This window comes from Lepidochelys kempii, chromosome 3 (genome assembly GCF_965140285.1).
Source record: "Lepidochelys kempii isolate rLepKem1 chromosome 3, rLepKem1.hap1, whole genome shotgun sequence".
NCBI classification, from domain to species: Eukaryota; Metazoa; Chordata; order Testudines; family Cheloniidae; genus Lepidochelys; species Lepidochelys kempii.
In genome coordinates this window covers 1366745-1390895 of record NC_136382.1, presented here as the reverse complement: position 1 = coordinate 1390895, position 24151 = coordinate 1366745, and the positions used below count along the sequence as shown (strand labels likewise).

Below are 24151 nucleotides of genomic sequence, written 5' to 3'. Positions count from 1 at the left end.
GCCTGCCCTGAGCGTGGCGCGGCTCTGCGGCGGGGGCTCCAGGCGTGGGGTGAACCCCCCCTGCACCTTGCAGCCCCCCCAGGGCTGCCCCTCAGTCCTGCCGGGGCAGAGCCAGCTTGGGTCCCTGGGGCAGGCGGGGAGGCGCTGCTGGGGAGTGGGGCCGGCGCTGCCGGGCAGAGCCAGCAGGAGAAGCCACCGTTGCCAGAGCCAGGCACACGTGAGCACCAGCCAGAGCCGCGGGGCCCCGGGAGCAGCTCACGCCGGAATTGCTGCTCCAGCCTTGTTCCCCTGCCTGGGCTCCGCAGGGGCCCCCTCCCTGCCCACGGGCAGCGCGGCAGGGACCGGGACCAGGCTGCATGGAGTCACACAGGGGCCTTTATTGCCCACAGCCCAGGGGGCCAGGCCCGGGGCAGCTCCCACCCTCATGCAGCCGCTTTCAGGAACAGGCCTGTGCAGGCCCAGGGCCCTCTGCTCCCCACCAGCGGGGTCTGCCAGGCTGGGGCCCCGTGCCCAGGAGGGGCCAGCCCAGGGCTAACAGCAGACCAGGGCCCCGTCCTCCCACGGGCAGGGGGCACGTGCCCAGCTCAGCAACAGGGCAGCAGCCACTAGCAGAGCGTCCCCCCATCCCCCAGTCCTGGTGGTGCTGCTGGCCTGGGCCCCACGGCTGCTCAGAAATCCTCGTCCCAGCCCGAGAACTCCTCCTCGGCCGGCGTCCAGTCTACCGAGAAGCGCTTGAAGTTGGCGTAGGGCGGGCCCTGTGGAGAGACGGTGTGGGGCTCAGTCTCCTCCAGCTCCGGGTCACGGCTGCAGCTGCCTCCTGCCCCACACGGGGCTTGGCCTGGGTCCTCCCTCCTTGGCTTGCCACCTGCCCCATGACACCCCCCCAGCTCTGGCCCCAGCATGAGGCTCCCGCAGCCAGGGGCTGCCCCACAGCAGGGGGCTGCTTGGTCTGGACTGTGCCACCTTGGAGGGACCTCCCTGCCCCTGTGTTGCAGGGTCTCTGGCTGGCATGCTTGGGTGAGGGGGATGCTATGCCAGGTTGCCTCCATTCTGTGGGCAGAGTGATGCAGCTCATGGGGGAGGGCACAGTGCAGCATGGCATGCTGGGAGCTGTGGGGCCCTATGGAGGCAGAGCATTGGCAGCCCCCTCCCCCCCAGTCCCGCGCCAAGGACTCAGCCCATCACCCCTGAACACTGGACCACCAAGCCCAGGCCTGCCCCAGCCTCACCCGGGGTCCACCCGCAGCCCCCACACCTGCTTCATCAGCGCCAGGGTGGGAGCATCGATCTGCCGCAGGGCCAGACGCTTCCACTTCACCGAGCCAAACCACCTGGGAGCAAGGACAGCGTCAGTGGGGCAGAAGCGCCGGCCACAGGGCATCCCAGCTCCTCCAGCCCCACCTCTCCCAGCCGGAGGAGGGAAGCCCCAGCAGGGGGCGCTGCTGGGGGCGGGGCCGGAGGAGGGAAGCCCCAGCAGGGGGCGCTGCTGGGGGCGGGGCCGGAGGAGGGAAGCCCCAGCAGGGGGCGCTGCTGGGGGCGGGGCCGGAGGAGGGAAGCCCCAGCAGGGGGCGCTGCTGGGGGCGGGGCCGGAGGAGGGAAGCCCCAGCAGGGGGCGCTGCTGGGGGCGGGGCCGGAGGAGGGAAGCCCCAGCAGGGGGCGCTGTTGGGGGCGGGGCCGGAGGGGGGAGCCCCAGCAGGGGGCGCTGTTGGGGGCGGGGCCGGACGAGGGGAGCCCCAGCAGGGGGCGCTGTTGGGGGCGGGGCCGGACGAGGGAAGCCCCAGCAGGGGGCGCTGCTGGGGGCGGGGCCGGACGAGGGAAGCCCCAGCAGGGGGCGCTGCTGGGGGCGGGGCCGGAGGGGGGAGCCCTGGCTGTGTGGGCTCCCCTTCTCCCTTGGCTTCTCTCCTACCGGTGTTTCCTGATGCCGTGGATGCCGGTGCGGGTGTTGCCCAAGCGCTGCCCGGGCCGGTGCCTGCGGGGGTGCGGAGAACAGGCTCAGTGGGGGCCCTGACATTGCCCCTCCCCCTCCCTGCAGCCCCCCCAGCTCTGCCCTTGCCAGGCAGCTTCACACAGCACGGGCCACGGCACAGCTCCGGCAGGGAGAGCCCTTCGCCCGCAGCTCAGCAACGAGCTCACCGGGAGGGTAGGGAGTCTCCAGCCCAGTGCCCCCCTCACCCCCCTGGGTCAGGCCCTGGAGCCCTATAGCCGGCCTTGTGGGCTGGCCAGCACCCACCACGCCCACCCAGCAGCCGTGGGCATGCGGCGGTGCCAGGGAGCTGCAGCCCGCGCCCGGCCCACCTACCGACACAGCTTGGAGACCAGGGAGCAGGCGGCCTCACTCATGTAGGCCGGGAACGAGAACACCCCGTCCAGGATCTTGCTGTAGATCTTCTGGGGATCGGAGCTGTGGAACGGGGGCCTGGCGAGAGACGGGGGGCATCACACACCCGCCCCCCCCCCGGGGACGCCCTGACACTCTCCCCTCCTCCAACCAGCAGGCCGCTCCCGGGGACCCCCCCCCGGGGACACCCCGACACTCTCCCCTCCTCCACCTGGCAGGCCGCTCCCGGGACACCCCCAGGGACGCCCCAACACTCTCCCCTCCTCCGCCCGACAGGCCACTCCCAGGGACCCCCCCCAGGGACGCCCCGACACTCCCTCCTCCACCCAGCAGGCTGCTCCCGGGGACCTCCCCCCCGGGGACGCCCTGACACTCTCCCCTCCTCCAACCAGCAGGCCGCTCCCGGGGGGGACCCCCCCCCCGGGGACACCCTCACACTCTCCCCTCCCCCACTCGGCAGGCAGCTCCTGGGACCCCCCCGGGGACACCCCGACACTCTCCCCTCCTCCACACGACAGGCCGCTCCCGGGACCCCCCCTTGTGACGCAGCAGGGAATGGGGAGGATTTGACCTGGGGATGTTGCAGGGGAGTTTCACTGGGGATGGGAGACTTCCCTTGAGGGAGGATACCTGAGCCTGTTACCTGAGCCAGGAGGGGGTTGGGTCCAGGTGACACCTTCTGCCCAGGAAACTGAACAAAGGCTGGGAGAGGAGCTGGGGGGAGGCTGGGGGAGTCGGCTGGAGGGGTTTCCAGTTTGGGGAGTTGGCTGGGGAAGAGGAGAGAGCCCCAAGGCTGGGGTCTAATCTCCCTGCCCCCCACCCCCCAAAAGGGCCTAAGGGGTCCTGTTTATGCCTACAAGCTCTGGTCTGGACTGTATTCCCATCATCCCTAATAAACCTTCTGTTCTACTGGCTGGCTGAGAGTCGTGGTGAATCACAGGAAGTGGGGGTGCAGGGCCCTGACTTCGGAGAGAGTGCCTTGTTCCCCTGGAGGTGGATGGGAGGAAGGTCAATGGATACTGGGATACGGGCGCGGAGGTGACGCTGGCCCGGTCCAAGGTGGTGGCCCCAGATCGGGTGGTGCCCAACACCTACCTGACCCTGACAGGGGTGGGCGGGACCCCACTTAAGGTGCCCGTGGCAAGGGTACACCTGAAATGGGGGGCCGAGGGCCCCAAGGATGTGGGGGTACACCACCATTTGCCCACTGAGGTTTTGATGGGGGGAGACCTAGAGGACTGGCCAAGCAAGCCCCAGACCGCCCTGGTTGTGACGCGTAGCCAGAGCCGGCGAGGGGCACTGCGCCCTGACCTCGGGGAGGGTATCACACCAGAGGCGCCGGACCCTACCCTGGTGGGGAGGGAGGGCCGAGGGGCACGGCTCAGAGAGGCGGAGGCCTCGGACCTGGCCAGCGAGAGGGAACCGGGCCCCATCCCTTCCCCAGCCGCTGAGTTCCAGGCCGAGTTGAGGAAAGATCCCTCCTTGCGGAAGCTCAGGGACCTGGCCGACCTCAGTGTGGGACGGACCATGAGGAGAGGCTGCCAGGAGAGGTTCCTGTGGGAGAAGGGGTTCCTGTACCGAGAATGGGCTCCCACAAGGGAAGTAGAGTCCTGTAGGATCAGGAGGCAGCTGGTGGTCCCCCAGAAGTATCGCCGCAGGCTCCTGTACCTGGCCCATGACCTCCCCCTCGCAGGGCACCAGGGAATCCGGCGCACCCGGCAGAGGTTGCTACAGAACTTTTACTGGCCCGGGGTCTTTACCACGGTCCGGCAGTATTGCCGATCCTGTGACCCCTGTCAGAGGGTGGGGAAGGCCCGGGACAAGGGGAAAGCGGCTTTGAGACCTTTGCCCATCATAGAGGAGCCTTTCCAGAAGGTGGCCATGGACATCGTGGGGCCTCTCAGCAAGACGACCCGGTCGGGGAAGAAATACATTCTGGGGGTGGTAGATTTTGCCACCCGCTACCCCGAGGCAGTGCCCTTAGCTTCCATTGAAGCCGACACCGTGGCCGACGCGCTCCTGACCATTTTGAGCCGAGTGGGGTTCCCCAAGGAAGTCTTGACAGACCAAGGCTCCAACTTCATGTCGGCCCTGCTCCGGTGCTTGTGGGAGAAATGTGGGGTCCGGCACGACTGGGCCTCAGCGTATCACCCCCAGTCCAATGGGCTGGTGGAGAGGTTTAACGGGATGCTAAAGATGATGCTGAAAACCTTTATGAACCAGCACCCGCAGGACTGGGACAAGTACTTACCTCACCTGCTGTTCGCATACAGGGAGGTGCCCCAGGAGTCTACCGGATTTTTGCCTTTCGAACTGTTATATGGCAGGAGGGTGAGGGGCCCCCTGGACCTGATGAGAGACGAGTGGGAGGGGAAGGCCACTCCCGATGGAGAGTCAGTGGTGGAGTATGTCCTGATCTTCCGAGAGAGACTGGCTGAACTCATGGGCCTGGCCAGGGAGAATCTGGCCAGAGCCCAGAGGAAGCAGAAGGTCTGGTATGACCGCACGGCACGGGCCCGTGCCTACGCCACCGGGGATCAGGTGATGGTTCTCATCCCCGTGAGAAAGAACAAACTATAGGCCGCCTGGGAGGGCCCTTTCAAGGTCGTCAAGCAGCTCAATGAGGTAAACTATGTGGTGGAGCTGTTGAACCGGGCGCACCACCGCCGGGTGTACCATGTGAATATGATGAAGCCATATTATGCCAGGGGGAATGTGGTGTTGGCCGTGTGTGGACATTGGGAGGAGCAGGGAGATGACCCTTTAGTAGACCTATTACCTGGGACCAGAGCTGGTTCCCCCCTGGAAACAATTCCCCTCTCAGATCACCTAACCCCTGCCCAGCAAGCTGAGGTCAGGGGGGTGCTGCATCCCTACTGACAGCTGTTTTCCAACCAGCCTGGATGCCCTAATCTGACTGTCCACCGGGTGCAGACAGGGTTGCACCTGCCGATAAGATGCTCCCCCTTCTGAGTCACAGGGAAAACTGCTCAGGACCTGGAAAGAGAGGTCTGGGACATGCTGGCTTTGGGGGTGATCCAGCCATCGGCCAGCCCTTGGGCCTCGCCGGTGGTGCTGGTCCCCAAAAAGGACGGGTCGGTCCGGTTCTGTGTGGACTATCGGAAGCTCAATGCCATCACTGTATCTGATGCCTACCCCATGCCCAGGCCGGACGAGCTCCTAGACAAGCTGGGAGGAGCTCGGTACCTTACCACCATGGACCTTACAAAGGCTACTGGCAAGTGCCGCTGGATGCAGATGCCCGGCTGAAATCGGCCTTTATTACCCCTCTGGGGCTCTATGAGTTCCTGACCCTGCCTTTCGGCCTCAAGGGAGGGCCGGCCACCTTCCAGCGCCTGGTGGACCAGCTCCTGAGGGGGATGGAGAGTTTTGCCGTAGTGTATATTGATGACATCTGTGTCTTTAGCCAGACCGGGGAGGACCATGTGTCCCAGGTTAGACAAGTGCTGGACCAACTCCAGGGGGCTGGGCTGACTGTAAAAGCGGAGAAGTGCAAGGTGGGGATGGCCAAAGTATCTTACCTGGCCCACTGGTTGGGGAGCGACTGCCTAAAGCCGGAACCAGCCAAGGTGGAGGTGATCAGAGACTGGCCCGCTCCCCACACCAAAAAGCAGGTCCAAGCCTTTATTGGGATGCTGGGTACTATCCAAGGTTTGTGCCTCACTTTAGCGCCATCGCCACCCCCATCACTGAGCTAGGCAAGAAGGGGAAGCCAGACAAGGTGGTCTGGACTGAGCAGTGCCAGGAGGCTTTCTGGGTGCTGAAGGAAGCTCTGGTCAGTGGCCCAGTTCTGGCAAACCCAGACTTTGACAAGCCCTTTGTGGTGTTCACCGACGTCTCCGACACGGGACTGGGGGCAGTGTTAATGCAGGAGGATGAAAAGGGGAGAGACACCCCATCGTGTACCTGAGCAAGAAGTTGCTACCCCGGGAGCAACACTACGCGGCCATCGAGAAGGAGTGCCTGGCCATGGTGTGGGCCCTTAAGAAACTAGAGCCCTATCTCTTCGGGCGACACTTCACCGTCTACACCGACCACTCTCCCCTGACCTGGTTGCCCCAGATGAAAGGAGCCAACGCCAAGCTCCTGAGATGGAGCCTGCTCCTGCAGGATTACGACATGGACGTGGTCCAGGTGAAGGGAAGTGCCAACCTGATAGCGGATGCGCTGTCCCGGAGAGGGGGCCCCGAACTTCCCCAGGTCACTGGTCAGAGTGACCCCGCTCAGTTCAGTCTCGAAGGGGGGAGAGATGGGACGCAGCAGGGACTGAGTGGGGCGGATTGACCTGGGAATGTGGCAGGGGAGTTTACTGCCACTGTCTGACCGGTGATGAGATAGCAGGGGGTGACTTCACTGGCTGTCACCTGAGCCGGGAGGGGGGTTGGGTCCAGGTGACCTGGGAAACTGGACAAAGGCTGGGGGAGGAGCTGGGGGAGTCGGCTGGAGGGGTTTTGTTTTTGGAGTAGGCTGGGGAAGAGGAGGGAACCCCCAGAGCTGGGGACTAATCTCCCTGCCCCCCAGAATGCGGATGATACTAAACTGGGAGGAGTGGTAGATACGCTGGAGGGGAGGGAAGGATACAGAAGGACCTAGACAAATTGGAGGATTGGGCCAAAAGAAATCTGATGAGGTTCAATAAGTGCAGGGTCCTGCACTTAGGATGGAAGAATCCAATGCACCGCTACAGACTAGGGACCGAATGGCTAGGCAGCAGTTCTGCGGAAAAGGACCTAGGGGTGACAGTGGACAAGAAGCTGGATATGAGTCAGCAGTGTGCCCTTGTTGCCAAGAAGGCCAATGGCATTTTGGGATGTATAAGTAGGGGCATTGCCAGCAGATCGAGGGACGTGATCGTTCCCCTCTTATTCGACATTGGTGAGGTCTCATCTGGAGTACTGTGTCCAGTTTTGGGCCCCACACTTCAAGAAGGATGTGGATAAATTGGAGAGAGTCCAGCGAAGGGCAACAAAAATGATTAAGGGTCTAGAACACATGACTTATGAGGAGAGGCTGAGGGAACTGGGGTTATTTAGTCTGCAGAAGAGAAGAATGAGGGGGGATTTGATAGCTGCTTTCAACTACCTGAGAGGTGGTTCCAGAGAGGATGGTTCTAGACTGTTCTCAGTGGTGGAAGAGGACAGGACAAGGAGTAATGGTCTCAAGTTGCCGTGGGGGAGGTTTAGATTGGATATTAAGAAAAACTTTTTCACTAGGAGGGTGGTGAAACACTGGAATGCGTTACCTAGGGAGGTGGTAGAATCTCCTTCCTTAGAGGTTTTTAAGGTCAGGCTTGACAGAGCCCTGGCTGGGATGATTTAACTGGGAATTGGTCCTGCTTTGAGCAGGGGGTTGGACTAGATGACCTTCAGGGGTCCCTTCCAACCCTGATATTCTATGATTCAGAAGGACCTGACGAAGGGGTCCTGTTTATGCCTATAAGCTCTGGTCCGGACTGTGTTCCTGTCATCTCTAATAAACCTTTTGTTCTACCGGTTGGCTGAGAGTCATGGTGAATCGTAGAAAGTGGGGGTGCAGGGCCCTGACTCCCCATCACGCCATGACACCCCTACACTCTCTGCTCCCCCTCCTGGCAGGCCACTCCTGGGACCCCCCCGGGGATCCCCCTACACTCTCCCGCTCCCCCACCCAGCAGGCCACTCCCAGGACCCCTACACTCTCCCCTTCCCCCACCCAGCAGGCCATTCCCCCTCCCCCATGGGCTGGGCTGTTCCAGAGGAATACCCCCACCTCTGCCCACCCCTGATGGGCCACTCCTGGGGAAGTGACCCCTGCTACTCAGGTGGGGGCAGGTGGGTTAACCCCTGTGGGGCATCTGAGGCTCGGGGGACAGGGGGTGACCCCCGGGGGGGGCTGCAGGTCACCCAGGCACAGGTGGGGGCAGGGGCTGACCCCCGGGGGGCACCTCAGAGGTCCCAGGCAGGGGAAGGATGGCTCGCGGGGTCCCTCACCGGCCCACCAGCATCTCGAAGATGAGGATGCCCATCATCCAGAAGTCGACGGCGAAGTCGTGGCCCTCATGCCGCAGGATCTCAGGCGCCAGGTACTCAGGGGTCCCACAGAACGAGTAGGTCTTCTCCCCCCGCGCCAGCTCCTTGGCAAAGCCGAAATCCACCTGCCAATGGGCAGGCGTGAGCCAGCAGAGCCCCCCGCCGGGCCAGCCGGGCCTAGAGACCTGGGCTGGGGGTCGCCGCGCCGGCTGGCTGCGGCAAGGAGGCATTAAGGGGCTGCTTGAAACAGACCCAGCTCAGCAAGGGGGCAGAAACAGGCCATGGCAGCTCACTGATTTGGGGGATTTCCCCCATGACAGTGCCCCCCATAAGGCTCTATGGAAATATGCTTAGGAATGTATATATGACATAACTAGAATATGTTTTATGCTACATATGCCATGTAACATCTCTGTAAAGGTTATGAGCTACTGAATCTATTCCTCCTAGTTGTATGCATGTATCCATTTTGTATTCGAAGTTAGGAATATTGGCTGTGTACTGGCTTGACTTTCAAGTAGCCTTTGTAAAGCATTTGGTCAGCTTCTTGAGAAAGGAATGTGCAGATTAAGTGCCCAATCAAGAAGCATTTAACAAACAATGGACGTCGGAAGGCTCCAATCCACATAAGTCTTCCTGGAGACATTCAAGATACCTTGTGGGCAATGGATGCTCCAGGTAAGTTCTGAGTCCTGCATGGACATGACTTGCCCAAGTGACTCCAGAACTCCATCGTGGAGCTAGACTTTGCATAGGAGAGAGGAGGAGGTCTCCACCCACAAAAGGAAGTTTATTTAAGCTCGTGGAAGACCCCTCCATTTTGTCTTCAGCTGGCTAAAGAGAGAGACTCTCTACCCCCAAGTATACCTGAAAGAGACTGGAATAAAGGACAGTAACTACAGGGGGTGTGAGTGATTGCTGGACCCAGACTAGAAGGAGGCTAGTCTGTAAAAGGAAGTTTACTGAGTGAGGATTTTATCTGTATTCAGTTTTCTTAGACATAGACTTGTGTGTTTTATTTTACTTTGCTTGATAATTCACTTTGTTTGTCTGTTACTACTTGGAACCACTTAAATCCTACTTTCTGTATTTAATAAAATCACTTTTTACTTATTAATTTACCCAGAGTATGTATTAATACCTGGGGGGGGAAACAGCCGTGCATCTCTCTCTGTCAGTGTTACAGAGGGCGGACAATTTATGAGTTTACCCTGTATAAGCTTTATACAGGGTAAAACAGATTTATTTGGGATTTGGACCCCATTGGGAGTTGAGCATCTGAGTGTTAAACACAGGAACATTTCTTAAATTGCTTTCAGCTAAGTCTGCTGCTTTGGGGCGCGTGGCTCAGACCCTGGGTCTGTGCTGGAGCAGACGGGCGTGTCTGGCTCAGCCAGGCAGGGTGCTGGAGTCCCAGGCTGGCAGGGAAAGCAGGGGCAGAAGTAGTCTTGGAACATCAGTTGGCAGGCCCAAGGGGTTTCTGTGATCCAACCTGTCAACCCCCGGGAGCTGGGTAGAGGCCCCCACTTGAGAGCAAGGCCTGGGAGGTGGGAGGAGGGCTCAGGGGGGCTCTGCAGGAAGTTGGGGGCTCTCACCAGGAGCTGACTGAGGAAGGGAGCCAGCCAGCCTGAGCATGAACCAAGGGGGTCACTGCAGCTGGGCTGGGCTGTAACCGTCAGTTCTCTGGGCCGCCCGAGGGGCTGCCAGGGCCGTGTGCCAGGTGACCAATAAACCCGCCTGGTTTCACAGCGCTGGGGGAGTGTCCCCGCAGACACTGGGCGAGAGGCACTGATCCCTGAGGAGAGGACACGTCTCCCCCAGGGTCTGTCCCAGCTGGACTCACTGCCTGGAGCTCCAAGGGTGGGGCAGGGGGGCTGCAGCCACAGAGCCCAGTCTAAGGAGGAGGTGAGGCCGTGTCGCTCACCCCAGGGGAAGAGTGGGACCTGTAGGGATGTGGCCCACTGAAGAGCCCCCCCAGAGACTGTTCCCAGCTTGGGGTTGTAGCAAGGCCCTGTAGAGCCCTGACAGAAGGGCTTTCCCTTCCCTGAATCCTGCTCCTCTTAGGCCTCCATGGTCATGTGGCAGGGAGTTCCACAGGTTAGTGCCATGCACCAAGGGCACTTCCTTTGACCACAGCTCCATCTGGCACCTTTCCAATTCACCAGCCATCCCTGGTTCTGATCTTGGGATGACCGGGGGGAATAGCATTAGCCCCCAATTGCCCCCCCATCACATCTCCTCATGTTCAACTGCAGTCCCGTTCCCCTCTCCTGCCTCGTCTCCCTCCTGCCCAGCCTAGACGCCCTGTCCTGCTCATTGCCCTGGCACCAGGTGCCCAGCCAGAGCCTGGAGAGGGCCCCATGGGGCTGGGCAATGCTTGGGGACTGTTCCTGTTGTTCCCGATGTAACATTAGGAGTGTAATATAATATCTCATTGAAAGGTGACACAGGGCCAGAAAGAGTTAATGAACTCCCAGACTGACCTGACCCAGGGCGGGACTGTAAAGACTGGTTAGAAGAATCTGTAAATGAACAGAGCTGTGAAATGCAGCCGGCATTGTGAGAGAGAGAAGGGGAGCTGTGTGCTCAGGTCTCCTGACGTCAGCAAACAAGTCTTGTCTATTACCATGGCTTTGATTCAAAGATCAAAAGAGGAATATTAACATTTAGGAAGACACTGGAGTGACATAGTATTACTGTCTATATGGCTCTTTGAAGGTTGTGGTAACCGGTATCTGAACTGTTTAATGGATAAATGACCCTGGGCTAATTGCCAGGATGTTTAGGAGAAGGAAAGTGAAGCCGATTGTTTTCTCAGGCCAAAAGGCTGCAGGGAATGTATAAAACCCTGGGACACGATCCTTCTTCATCTCCGATCTGCTTTGGGTTTCAAGAAGCGGAAACCCTGAGCCATAAGGATTGAGTTCCCCAGTCACTGACGGGAGTCACCCTGAACATGGACATTGGACTGTAACCCGTGGACTATTTCTAAAAGGACTTTTGTCAACTACAGACTCACCATCTCTGCTCTGTATCTGAACCTCAAGAACTGAACTGAAGTCTGTATATTGATCTTTCCACCAACTCTCCCTCTTTTCATTTTTAATAGATTTTAGTTTAGTTACTAAGGATTGACGGTAAGCGTGTATTTGGGGTAAGATCTGAGTTATCATTTGACCTGGGTCTGGGGCATGGTCCTTTGGGGTCACGAGAATCTTTTCTTTTCTGTGATGAAATAAGATTTTCAGAATTTAGCATCCTATGTTTGACGTGTGTGTCTGGATGGAGGCCTGCGGCTGGGCACTTTAAGGGCACTGCGTTGTTTGGATGTCTGAGTACCCAGGGAGGTGCTGGAGAAGCTGGTTTGGGCTGGCTGGGTAACTCTAAGTAGTGGAATATCCACCAGCGTTTGGGGTTTGTCCGCCCTGTTCTGTTTGCAGTTCATCCTGACTGACTGACCTCAACTGGCTCCCACGGGCAGCCCCGTTACACCCGGTCCGTGTGCGGCCTGGCGCCTGTTCGCTGTTCCGGCCACCGCACAGGGAGCCGGCGTTCCATGGCACTGGCATGGTGCCATCCAGCTCCCCCTCCTCCCCTTCAGGAGGGCACAGTGCAGGCCCAGGGAACAGGGAGGGCCTTACTGGCCCAAAAGCCCTACCTCTGCTGTGGCAGCGTCCAGCCCTCCCTGGCACCCACCCGGCTGGGAACGGGTCCTCCCTGAGCTCCGGGTCCTGCCCTTCGCCCCACCAGAGCCTCCAGGAGGGGCTGAGCCCCAGGCCTCAGCCCAGTGCCAGGATTAGCAGGGCCGACCCGGGCATCTCCCCCGCTAGTGCCCCAGTGCTGCCCCCAAGTACCAGTTTGATGTAGCCCTGCTTGTCCAGCATCAGGTTCTCGGGCTTGAGGTCCCGGTAGATGATCCCGTTGCCGTGCAGGTAGTCGAGTCCCTCCACCACGCAGGCCGAGCAGAACACAGCCACCTCCTCCTCGAGGCAGCGCCTGGGGGGCAGGACAGCTCAGTGCCCACACGCCCACCCTGTGCCCTTGGCCGGCACGGCCCCCACAGGCACAGTCCCCAGCCTGAGCCCTTCCTAGCCCCCAGCCGCCCGCGCCAGCTGCCAGCCCACCACACAGCAACCCTGCCCGCACCGCCTGTCAGCACTGCCCTCTACCCTCCAGCCCCCCTGCCACGGCCCCGCCTGCCCTCATCAACACCGCCCCAGCCCCGCTTGCCCTCAGCCCCCCTGCCATGGCCCCGCCCGCCCCTAGCAACCCCGCCCCAGCCCCGCTCGCCCTCAGCCCCCTTGCCATGGTCCCGCCCACACCACCTGCCAGTCAGCCACACAGCAACCCTGCCCGCACCGCCTGTCAGCACTGCCCCCCCACGCTCCAGCAACCCAACCATTGCCCCGGCCGCCCCCAGCAACCCCGCCCCGGCCCTGCTCGCCCCCAGCCACCCTGCCACGGCCCCGCCCGCCCCCAGCAACCCCATGCCAGCCCCACTCACCCCCAGCCCCCCTGCCACACCCCGCTCGCCCCCAGCAACCCCATGCCAGCCCCGCTCACCCTCAGCCCCCCTGCCATGCCCCACTCGCCCCCAGCAACCCCATGCCAGCCCCACTCACCCCCAGCCCCCCTGCCACACCCCGCTCGCCCCCAGCAACCCCGCCCCAGCCCCGCTCGCCCTCAGCCCCCCTGCCATGGCCCCGCCCACACCACCTGCCAGCCAGCCAGCCACACAGCAACCCTGCCCGCACCGCCTGTCAGCGCTGCCCCCTACCCTCCAGCAAGCCTGCCATGGCCCCGCCCACCCTCAGCAACCCCGCCCCAGCACCGCCCGCCCCCAGCCCCCGCCACGGCCCCGCCCGCCCCCAGCAACCCCACGCCAGCCCTGCCTGCCCCCAGCCGTCCTGCCATGGCCCCGCCCGCCCCCAGCAACCCCATGCCAGCCCCACTCGCCCTCAGCCACTCTGCCATGGCCCCGCCCGTCCCCAGCCACTCTGCCATGGCCCCGCCCACACCACCTGCCAGCCCGCTCTCCGCCCACCCCGCACCCCCCCATGTCTGCCACAGCCACACCCGCACTGCCACCAGCCGTGCCTGCTCCATCTGCCAGCCTGCCGCACAGCCCCCCTGGTCCCCCGCCAGCCCCCCACTCCGTACACCTCGCGCAGCTTGGTCCACAGCTCGCCCCCCTGGCAGAACTCCAGCAGCATGTAGACGTACTGGCTGTCCTTGAAGGTGCCAAAGAGCCTAGGGGAGAGGGTGAGAAGGGGTTAAACTGGAGCCTCCAACCCCCTCCCCGCCACAGCATCCCTGCCAGTGCCTCCCCAGCAATCCTCCCAGTGCCCCCCACTCCCGGGGACAGCCCCCCGGAGCAACCCCACCAGTGCCCCCCCACTCCTGGGGGCAGCCCCCCCTGAGCAACCCCACCAGTGCCCCCAAGAGCAACTCCCCGAGTGCTCCCCACCCCCAGGGGCAGCCCCCACCCCTAGCAACCCACCAGTGCCCCTCCGCCCGGGGGCATCACGGCACTCGCTGCCCCCCCGTGCTCTGCCCCCAGCCCAGGGCCCCGGGCAGCGCCTACCCCACGATGAAGGGGCAGCGGCTCCGCTCCAGCACCCACTTCTCCATGCGCACGTGTCCCTGCTGCCGCCTCCGCACCACGTGGTCCTTGCGGATCCGCTTGAGGGCAAAGAGCTGCCCCCGCCCGCGCACCTGGGGGCAAGCAGGGCGTGAGGGGGCCAGGCACTGGGGTCTCGCCTCCAGGCTGGGCAAGGCAGGCTGGTAGGGTGAGGGCTCTGCCCCCCCGCAGCTCTGCCCCCCAGGACTGGTGCTTGGCAGGAGGGGCTGCTTCTTCTCACCAGCTCAACTCTGCCAAAGCCGCCGGTGCCCAAGACCACAGGGAGGCCATGGTGCTGCCCGTCCTCGTAGCGCACAGCCGCCAGGTCCTGGAGCCGCAGCGGGGCCAGGGCTGTCTCGGGGCCCGGGGCGCTGTGGGGGAGCGACCCACGGTGAGAGGTCGGACACATGGACGGCGCCTGTCCCGCCATGACCCCACCCCACCTTGGCCCACCTACCCTAGGGGCCAGGGAGAGGCCGCCCGGGAAAAGGGCACTAGGGCATGATGAGAACCAGAACCGGCCCCCAGCTGCCCCGATGAGCCCGACGAGCCCAACGCACAACGTGCCAAGCACCGGACCCAGCCAGGCCACCAGCTCCTGCCTGCCCAGCCGCGGGGAATGGCAGCTGGGGGGGTCTCTGGGAGCTTGAGCACCTGCCCCCTACGGCTGGGACCCCAACCCGCCCCACACACTCAGCGGCGGCCCTGAGTCACAGACTCCTTCCCTCCCATCAAGGGGAAACGGCTCAAGGGAATCTAGGGTTCTTGGCTTTCTGCCCTGTGAAAAACGTCCCCCATTGTTCTCAGGGGGCCTGAGGCCACAGGCCCACCCTTCATAGCATCATGAGTCACAGAAGATCAGGGCTGGAAGGGACCTCAGAAGGTCATCTAGTCCAACCCCCTGCTCAAAGCAGGACCAGCCCCAACTAAATCATTCCAGCCAGGGCTTTGTCAAGCCTGACCTTAAAAACCTCTAAGGAAGGAGATTCCACCACCTCCCTAGGGAACCCATTCCAGTGTTTCACCACCCAATTAGTGAAAAAGTTTTTCCTAATATCCAATCTAAACCTCCCCCACTGCAACTTGAGACCATTACTCCTCGTTCTGTCATCTGCTACCATTGAGAACAGTCTAGAACCATCCTCTTTGGAACCCCCTTTCAGGTAGTTGAAAGCAGCTATCAAATCCCCCCTCATTCTTCTCTTCTGCAGACTAAACAATCCCAGTTCCCTCAGCCTCTCCTCATAAATCGTGCTCCAGTCCCCTAATCATTTTTGTTGCCCTCCGCTGGACTCTTTCCAAGTTTTCCACATCCTTCTTGTAGTGTGGGGCCCAAAACTAGACACCGTACTCCAGATGAGGCCTCACCAATGTCGAATAGAGGGGAACGATCACATCCCTCGATCTGCTGGCAATGCCCCTACTTATACAGCCCAAAATGCCATTGGCCGACTTGGCAACAAGGGCACACTGCTGACTCATATCCAGCTTCTCGTCCACTGTCACCCCTAGGTCCTTTTCTGCAGAACTGCTGCCTAGCCATTCGGTCCCTAGTCTGTAGCTGTGCATTGGGTTCTTCCGTCCTAAGTGCAGGACTCTGCACTTGTCCTTGTTGAACCTCATCAGATTTCTTTTGGCCCAATCCTCTGATTTGTCTAGGTCACTCTGGACCCTATCCCTACCCGCCAGCGTATCTTGGGCACAATGGGGCCACCATTTTGCAGTGGTCTGAGCAGTTGCCGGCAGGGCGGGGGGGAGGAGAAGGTGGGGAGTGTGGGAAGGGAGGACATGGGGGGGCAGCAGGATGGGGATACAGGGGCAAGGCAGGACAGCCATGAGGGGCTGGGGCAGGTAAGGGTCCCGCAAGCAGACATTGGGGGTGTCTAAGAACCAGGCAGGGTCCATAAGCCACTGGGTCTGACTTATACATGGAAGCTCTCGGGGCAAGATCCCAAAGCCAGCCAGCCCCCTTTCCAGTCCCCTGCCCCCCGGGACCGTGCAGGACCCTCCACCCCAGCTAGTCTTTCCTCTAGCTCCAAACCCTTCCCTGCACAGCTGTCCTGGGGTGCAGGGCCTTCCCCAGTCCCCCATTGGCAGTACCCCCAAACTGCCCTGCGGCAGCCACAGCTTCTCACCCCAACCCCCCATTACTTCCCCTCACCTGGGGGAGCCTCCTGGGGGGTTCCGGCTGGCTTGCTTCCCCATTCCTGCTCCCAGGGGGCAGCTACTGCCCCAACCTGCCCCAGCGCTGCCAGGCCAGCCTGATCCCTTTCCGCACCTGGCCACAGCTGAGCCAGTGCTGGGCCAGCCCCACCTTTCATGGGCAGGGCCCTGGGAAGCCCTGGGAAGGGACCGGGTGCTGCTGCCAGGGGCAGCGGGTTTGTCAGAAGGCACCTGTACCTTGCACTGTGCTGGAACAGAAACACCTGAGTGCCTGCTGGGGCGGGGGGGAGGGAGGGGGGATCAGGGCTGGGCAGAGGTGGGGATGGGGGCAGGGGAGCCTCAGGGTGGGCGGGGGTCAGGGCAGGGGGGATCAGGACTGGGAGAATTATCCAATCTGTACCAGTTCTGTATCTGAAGTTAGGAATAGTGACTATGTATCTCTTTCAGCTAGGCTGCTTCGGGTGATGCCCACTGCTAACACCTCAGGTACACCCATGGAAAGGCTAGACAGGGCGGCTGGCCCATCAGCGAGGCCGATGGGCTGTGAAAGGCTCGGCCTTCCTGGGGACGCTCCACGCTGCCAGTGACTCATGGGCGCTGTGATCCTACAGAGGCAGGTGGTCTTGTCACCCGACACTAAACATTATCTGGGACTTCTGGTAACTTTCCACGGGAAGGGAAGGGGGGTCAAGTTTGGGAAACAAAGGATTCCCGCCTTATGTAAATGCTATTGAAGGGTGGGGAGGAAGGCAAATGGGACTCTTCCTCGCCATGGCCTGTCTGCCCAAGAAGACAGACGGGTGAAGGGGAGGCGGGGGGAGTCCAGATTGAGACGGGTCCCGTCTGAAAAGGAATATCACTGGAACTCTGAACCACAGAAACTTTGCAACCCGCCTGCAACAATATCTAGGGGGAGAAATGTTATTTGTTCCCAATTTCTTTAGTGAAACTAGCTTCCTTTGTGTTTGTTTTCTTTTGGTCAGTAATCTGCTTTGTTCTGTGTGTACCCCTTGTACCACTTAGCATCTGCCTTTTAGGGTTTATAACATTGGCTTTGTTTATTAAACCCAGTTTCTGTCATTTCTAACTGGGGGGAGGGCAGAAGTGTGCACACCTCTCTCCACACTGAGGGAGGGCTGCATTTCGTAAACCTTTGTGTTTGTACCCTCAAAAGGAGCGCGCACCAGACCACTGGAGCACGTCCCTGAAGCTGAGTCTTCCCAGAGCTGACCTGCAGCTGGGGTGGCCCTGCCTGTGTGCGTTAGGGGAGGCTGTCATAGCCGGGCTCAGCAGGACAGGTTAAGGGGGCCGAGGCTGGCAGAACCGGTAGACTCAAGGATATCTCAGTACATCAGGGGGCCTCCTAAGGGGCCCAAACCCATCACAAAGAGGTTCAGAGAAGCTGACCTGTGAGGAACGGTTACAAAGCCTGGGCCTGTTTAGTCTTGAGAGAAGGGACTGAGGGGGGACCTGATAACAGTCTTCAGATCTGCTCAGGGCTGTTCTACAGAGGGTGGTGATCACTCGTTCTCCACGTCCCCGGCAGATAGGATGAGAAGCAATGGGCTAAATCTGCAGCAGGGAGATTGAGGATCGCGCCTAGGAGAACTGTCCAATGGCTGGGGAGTGAAGCTCTGGGACCCGCTCCCAAGGGAGGCCGTGGGATCCCGGCACTGGAGAGTTAAGAACACATTGGACAAACCCCTGTCAGAGCTGGTCCACATTCACCCGGCCCTGCCTCAGCACGGGGCACTGGACGTGGTGCCCTCGCGAGGTCCCTGCCAGCCCCAAACTTCTGACTCTCTGAGAGACAGTGCTAGGGAAACCCTGGAGGAGCGGGAAGGATCCCTCAAGGGCCAGTTGGGTCTGTGCGGGGCCCCGGGGCCGGGACTCACTGGCCAGGCTCAGGAAGGGACGGAGCCTCCAGCATAGCCACGTCTCTGGCAGAGAGAAGAGAACGAAACAATCAGCGGGTCAGTCCCCTGGGCCAGGACAACGGCCACCATGTTCCTGCGTGGCACCCGCCCCCATGGCCCCCTGCCACCCTGCTCCTGCGTGGCACCCGCCCCCTGGCCCCCTGCCACCCTGCTCCTGCGTGGCACCCGCCTCCTAGCCCCCTGCCACCCTGCTCCTGCGTGGCACCCACCTCCTAGCCCCCTGCCCCCCTGCTCCTGCGTGGCACCTACCCCCTGGCCCCCTGCCACCCTGCTCCTGCATGGCACCCGCCTCCTGGCCCCCTGCCACCCTGCTCCTGCGTGGCACCCACCCCCTGGCACCCTGCTCCTGCGTGGCACCTGCCCCCTGCCACCCTGCTCCTGCATGGCACCCGCCCCCTGGCCCCCTGCCGCCCTGCTCCTGTATGGCACCCGCCCCCTGGCCCCCTGCCACCCTGCTCCTGCATGGCACCCGCCCCCTGGCCCCCTGCCACCCTGCTCCTGTGTGGCACCAGCCCCCTGCCACCCTGCTCCTGTGTGGCACCCACCTCCTGGCCCCCTGCCACCCACCTCCCCATGGCACCCACCCCCCACGGTCCTGGCTGCTCCTTGCCACACGGAGATCCCTGGCCCCATGGAGGGGCAGTGTTACACTCACGGCTCTGAGAGCTGCCTGGGCGTGGGGCAGAAGGGGCAGATCTCCTGGAAGTCTCTGCAGGGATGGAGGAGACAGGAGGTGTTGGCAGGACCGGTGGAAGGACCCAGCCCCCCGGAACAGCCTCTGCCCATGTGAGCCAAGGCATAGTGCAGCCCCTGACCCAGACACAAGGAGAGGGAGGGGCAGAGATGAAGGGACTTTTCCAAGCTCACATAGCAAATCAGTGGCAGCGCTGGGGAGAGAACCCAGGAGTCCTGGCTCCCAGCCCCACCCCCTGCCACTCTAACCACTAGCCATCACTCCCCCCACACACACACAGCTGGGAATTGAACCCAAGAGTCCTGGCTCCCAGCCCTCCCTACTCATACCCGCCAGCCCCCACTCCCCTCCCAGAGCCAGGGAGAGAACCCAGGAATCCTGGCTCCCAGCCCCCTGCTCTAACCCACCAGCCCCCACTCCCCTCCCAGAGCCAGGGAGAGAACCCAGGAGTCCTGGCTCCCCTACTCTGGCTCCAGTTACTCTGGCTAGCAGGCCTGTGGAGGAAGGGGGGCCAAGCCATGTCCGTGGCGCCATCTCGGGGCAGGGCTTGAAGTCAGTCCCCTCTGCACCACAGTGCCCCCTAGCGTGGGGCTCCCACCCCCTGGGGCTGACTCACTCCTTGGTGATGGTGATGCAGGCGACCTCCCCGTGCGCCCGGCAGGTGGCCGTCCGGCGGATGTTGCTGCAGAGAGGAGAGAGGTTGTGAGGGAGGCTGGCGGTGGCTGTGTGGGTGCGAGGTGGGGACAGGAGACTTGGCATCTCTATGGGGACAGGGAGTCGGGGGACTGTGGGTCTGCACCCCAGGCGTGGGCTGGGAGTGCCCGTGTGGGAGTGGAGAGCAGAAACACTGGGGGGCCTGCCTGTGCCGGGGTGTGTGTGAAAGGGGTGGGGAGAGCACCAGGCAGTGTGTACATATGGCGTGTGCACATCAGGCTGCGAGCGCCCGCATGGGCCCTGCGGTGTGTGTGTGCGTGTCCCGGGCCCCTGGTGTGCGCGTGTGTGTGTGCCGGGCCCCTGGTGTGCGCATGTTGCATGTCCGGCTGTGAGCACCTGGGCGGGCCCCTGGTGTGCGCGTGTGTGTGTGCCAGGCCCCTGGTGTGTGTGTGTTGCACGTCCGGCTGTGAGCGCCTGGGCGGGCCCCTGGTGTGCGCGTGTGTGTGCCGGGCCCCTGGTGTGCGCGTGTGTGTGTGCCAGGCCCCTGGTGTGCATGTGTTGCACGTCCGGCTGTGAGCACCTAGGTGGGCCCCTGGTGTGCGCGTGTTGCACGTCCGGCTGTGAGCGCCTGGCTGGACCCCTGGTGTGCGCGTGTGTGTGTGCCGGGCCCCTGGTGTGAGTGTGTTGCACGTCCGGCTGTGAGCGCCTGGGTGGGCCCCTGGTGTGCGTGTGTGTGTGCCAGGCCCCTGGTGTGCGCATGTTGCACGTCCGGCTGTGAGCGCCTGGCTGGACCCCTGGTGTGCGCGTGTGTGTGTGCCGGGCCCCTGCTGTGAGTGTGTTGCACGTCCGGCTGTGAGCGCCTGGGTGGGCCCCTGGTGTGCGTGTGTTGCACGTCCGGCTGTGAGCGCCTGGGTGGGCCCCTGGTGTGCGCGTGTTGCACGTCCGGCTGCGAGCGCCTGGGTGGGCCCCTGGTGTGCGCGTGTTGGACGTCTGGCTGTGAGCGCCTGGGTTGGCCCCTGGTGTGCGCGTGTGTGTGCCAGGCCCCTGGTGTGCGCGTGTTGCACGTCCGGCTGCGAGCGCCTGGGTGGGCCCCTGGTGTGCGCGTGTGTGTGTGCCAGGCCCCTGGTGTGCGTGTGTTGCACGTCCGGCTGTGAGCGCCTGGGTGGGCCCCTGGTGTGCGCGTGTTGCACGTCTGGCTGCGAGCGCCTGGGTGGGCCCCTGGTGTGCGTGTGTGTGTGTGCCGGGCCCCTGGTGTGCGCGTGTTGCACGTCTGGCTGCGAGCGCCTGGGTGGGCCCCTGGTGTGCGCGTGTGTGTGTGCCAGGCCCCTGGTGTGCGTGTGTTGCACGTCCGGCTGTGAGCGCCTGGGTGGGCCCCTGGTGTGCGCGTGTTGCACGTCTGGCTGTGAGCGCCTGGGTGGGCCCCTGGTGTGCGCGTGTGTGTGTGCCAGGCCCCTGGTGTGCGTGTGTTGCACATCTGGCTGTGAGCGCCTGGGTGGGCCCCCGGTGTGCGCGTGTTGCACGTCCGGCTGTGAGCGCCTGGGTGGGCCCCTGGTGTGCGCGTGTTGCACGTCTGGCTGCGAGCACCTGGGTGGGCCCCTGGTGTGCGTGTGTGTGCCGGGCCCCTGGTGTACGCGTGTTGCACGTCCGGCTGCGAGCGCCTGGGTGGGCCCCTGGTGTGCACGTGTGTGTGTGCCAGGCCCCTGGTGTGCGCGTGTGTGTGTGCCGGGCCCCTGGTGTGCGTGTGTTGCACGTCCAGCTGTGAGCGCCAGGGTGGGCCCCTGGTGTGCGCGTGTGTGTGCCGGGCCCCTGGTGTGCGTGTGTTGCACGTCCGGCTGTGAGCGCCTGGGTGGGCCCTGGTGTACGTGTGTGTGTGTGCCGGGCCCCTGGTGTGCGCGTGTTGCACGTCCGGCTGCGAGCGCCTGGGTGGGCCCCGGTGTACGTGTGTGTGTGTGCCGGGCCCCTGGTGTGCGCGTGTTGCACGTCCGGCTGCGAGCATCTGGGTGGGCCCCTGGTGTGCGCGTGTTGCACGTCCGGCTGCGAGCGCCTGGGTGGGCCCCTGGTGTGCGCGTGTTGCACGTCCGGCTGCGAGCACCTGGGTGGGCCCCGGTGTACGTGTGTGTGTGTGCCGGGCCCCTGGTGTGCGCGTGTTGCACGTCCGGCTGTGAGCGCCTGGGTGGGCCCCTGGTGTGCGCGTGTGTGTGCCGGGCCCCTGGTGTGCGTGTGTTGCACGTCCGGCTGTGAGCGCCTGGGTGGGCCCCGGTGTACGTGTGTGTGTGTGCCGGGCCCCTGGTGTGCGCGTGTTGCACGTCCGGCTGCGAGCGCCTGGGTGGGCCCCTGGTGTGCACGTGTTGCACGTCCGGCTGCGAGCGCCTGGGTGGGCCCCTGGTGTGCGCGTGTTGCACGTCCGGCTGCGAGCGCCTGGGTGGGCCCCTGCTGTGCGCATGCCAGGGCCGGCTGGGCAGGGCCGAGGGGCTCCAGGGCGGCACCTACCGCAGCAGCGACAGCTCCCCAAAGTGCTCGCCGGCTCGCAGCACCCGGATCGGCTCCTCCCGCCCATTCACGTGCCTGCTGACCCGAACCTGCAGGGAGATGGGGGCTGGGGCATCACTCCTGGGGGGGCTGGACGGGTGGGGGCAGGGGGCCCATGGGCTGGCAGAGGAGCCATACCTGTACCCCGAGCTCCAGGCTCCCCAGAGTCACCTCCCAGCCCCCGAACTGCCCCCCCCATCTCAGCTGTGTGGCCGCCGAGCCAGGGGGTGGGCTCTGGGACGTTGGGGAGGGGAGCGGGCAGGGGGCCCGTGGGCTGGCAGAGGAACCGAGTTCGGGGGGGCTGGAGGGGCAGGGGAGGCGGCGGGGTGCAGTGCACATCAGGCTGCCCCCTGCTGGTGCCCCCAGAAGAAGGTGTGGCCGCGATCTGCCCAGGCTGGCGGGGTTGAGGGGCTGCTGGGAGACAAGGCCCTGGGCCCATTAGCCCGGCTGAATGGGGAATCGAACCCAGGCGTCCTGAGTGCCAGGTGGGGGCTGCACCCCATGTTCTGCTTCCCAAGAACGTCTGGGGCGGGGTCAGAGGGAGGGGGTGTGAGCTGTTGCCCCAACAGGCCGGGGATGGGGAGGGATAGTGCCCTGGGCAGGGCAGGGGGAGGGGTGGTGTAGTGCCCCGGGGCGGGCTGGACCCACCTCTCCTCTCAGGATGATGTAGAAGTTATTCCCCTCGTCCCGTTCACGAACAATCACCTCGTCATGAGCGAATGTGCACTGCAGGACGGACACACGGACAGACCCATCATCGCAGGATGGACACATGGACAGACCTAGGGAGTTTGGGTGCGGGAGGGGGCTCAGGGCTGGGGTGTGGGAGGGGGTGAGAGCTCTGGCTGGGGGTGCAGGCTCTGGGGTGGGGATGTAGGAGGGGGCGCAGAGCTGGGGTTGGGGCGTAGGAGGGGGTGCGGGCTCCAGGAGTGGGCTCCAACCTGGGGCAGGGGGTTTGCAGTGCGGGCTCCAGCCGGGCAGGGCTTACCTCAGGTGGCTCCAGTCGGTGGCACAGTGGGGCTCAGGGAGGCTCCCTGCCTGCCCTTGCTCTGCGCAGGTCCTGGAAGCGGCCTGGCATATCCAGCTCCTCGGTGGAGGGAGGCCAGGCGGCTCTGCCCACTGACTCTGCCTGCAGGCGCCGCCCCACAGGCTGCCGTTCCTGGCCAATGAGAGCAGCGGAGCTGGTGCTCGGGGCGGGGGCAGTGCACGGAGCTTCCCTGATCACCCCTGCATCTAGGAGCCAGAGGGGGGACATGCCGGCGCTTCCAGGAGCCGCGTGGAGCCAGGGCCGGCAGGGAACTGCCTTAGCCCCGCTGCGCCACCAACCAGACTTTAAACGGCCCGGTCAGCAGTGCCGACTGGAGCCGCCAGCTCCCTTTTCCACCAGGCCTTCCGGCCGAACACCGGACACCTGGCACCCTACCTATGCAGAGAGACACACAGACAGGCCAAGCCCCATGGGACAGACAAACAGACAGGCCAAGTCCCACACGGACAGGTCCGGCCCCCCGGAAGGGACACACAGACAGGCCTGGGTCCATGGGAGGGACACCCGGATGGGCCCGGGCCTGCAGGACAGACACACAGACGGCCCCAGCCCTGTGGGAGGGACACACAGATGGGCCTGGGCCCATGGGAGGGACACACAGACAGGCCGAGACCCACACAGATGGGTCCGGCCCCACGGGGGGGGGACACACAGACAGGCCTGGCCCTATGGGAGGGACACACGGACAGGCCCGGCACCACAAGGCGGGGCAGGTGCCCAGGTGACCCTGGGGGATGCACCCAGGGATTGGCCCAGCCCTATGCCAGGGCACGGGGTCCTCGCCCTGCGCCCCCCTGTGCCCAGGCTTGTCGCCAGCCCCAGGGCCCAGCGTGGAACCAGTGCAGCCTCCCATGTACCAGTTCCTGACACCCGGCCCAGCCCCCAGCCAGGGCTGGAACCAGCCATCCCCGTGTGCCGCCCCTGGGGCGGGGAGCTGCTGTCAGTGCCATGGGGCAGCCCCATCCCAGGAGGCGAGGAGCATGTGCGGCCCATGGGACTGCGCAGCCCCTGGCTCCTACCTCCTCCATGCAGTCCAGCAGCTTGGAGAGCTGAGCGTCTGCCAGGCCTTGCAGCGATGGCGCCCTGGGGAGAAGAGCGGGGCCACGTCAGCATGCTGGCCTGGCCGGCACCCAGCCGGG

The 24151-nt window shown here is 63.4% G+C and overlaps 1 protein-coding gene across 7 annotated transcripts in view; it reads right to left on the bottom strand.

Annotated features, from left to right (window-relative positions):
* Window positions 1-357: 357 nt before the first annotated feature.
* The window catches only part of LOC140908411 (cGMP-dependent protein kinase 1), a 72725-nt gene continuing 48931 nt past the window's right edge, over window positions 358-24151 (bottom strand). For 3 of the 7 annotated variants that reach the window (XM_078852006.1, XM_078852005.1, XM_078852011.1), the window contains 15 exons: window positions 24032-24095; window positions 22613-22690; window positions 21926-22014; window positions 19398-19463; window positions 18743-18796; window positions 18046-18090; window positions 14229-14358; window positions 13952-14082; window positions 13528-13617; window positions 12222-12363; window positions 8329-8492; window positions 2300-2416; window positions 1907-1969; window positions 1256-1331; window positions 358-755 (listed from right to left, as the gene is read on the bottom strand). In XM_078852006.1, coding sequence (XP_078708132.1) covers window positions 669-755; window positions 1256-1331; window positions 1907-1969; window positions 2300-2416; window positions 8329-8492; window positions 12222-12363; window positions 13528-13617; window positions 13952-14082; window positions 14229-14358; window positions 18046-18090; window positions 18743-18796; window positions 19398-19463; window positions 21926-22014; window positions 22613-22690; window positions 24032-24095 — 1396 coding nt within the window. In that variant the 3' untranslated portion in view covers window positions 358-668. Of the gene's footprint in view, window positions 756-1229; window positions 1332-1906; window positions 1970-2299; window positions 2417-8328; window positions 8493-12221; window positions 12364-13527; window positions 13618-13951; window positions 14083-14228; window positions 14359-18045; window positions 18091-18742; window positions 18797-19397; window positions 19464-21925; window positions 22015-22612; window positions 22691-24031; window positions 24096-24151 lie in introns of those variants that run through there. The other 4 variants (XM_078852007.1, XM_078852009.1, XM_078852008.1 and 1 more) reach the window with 4 other exon arrangements.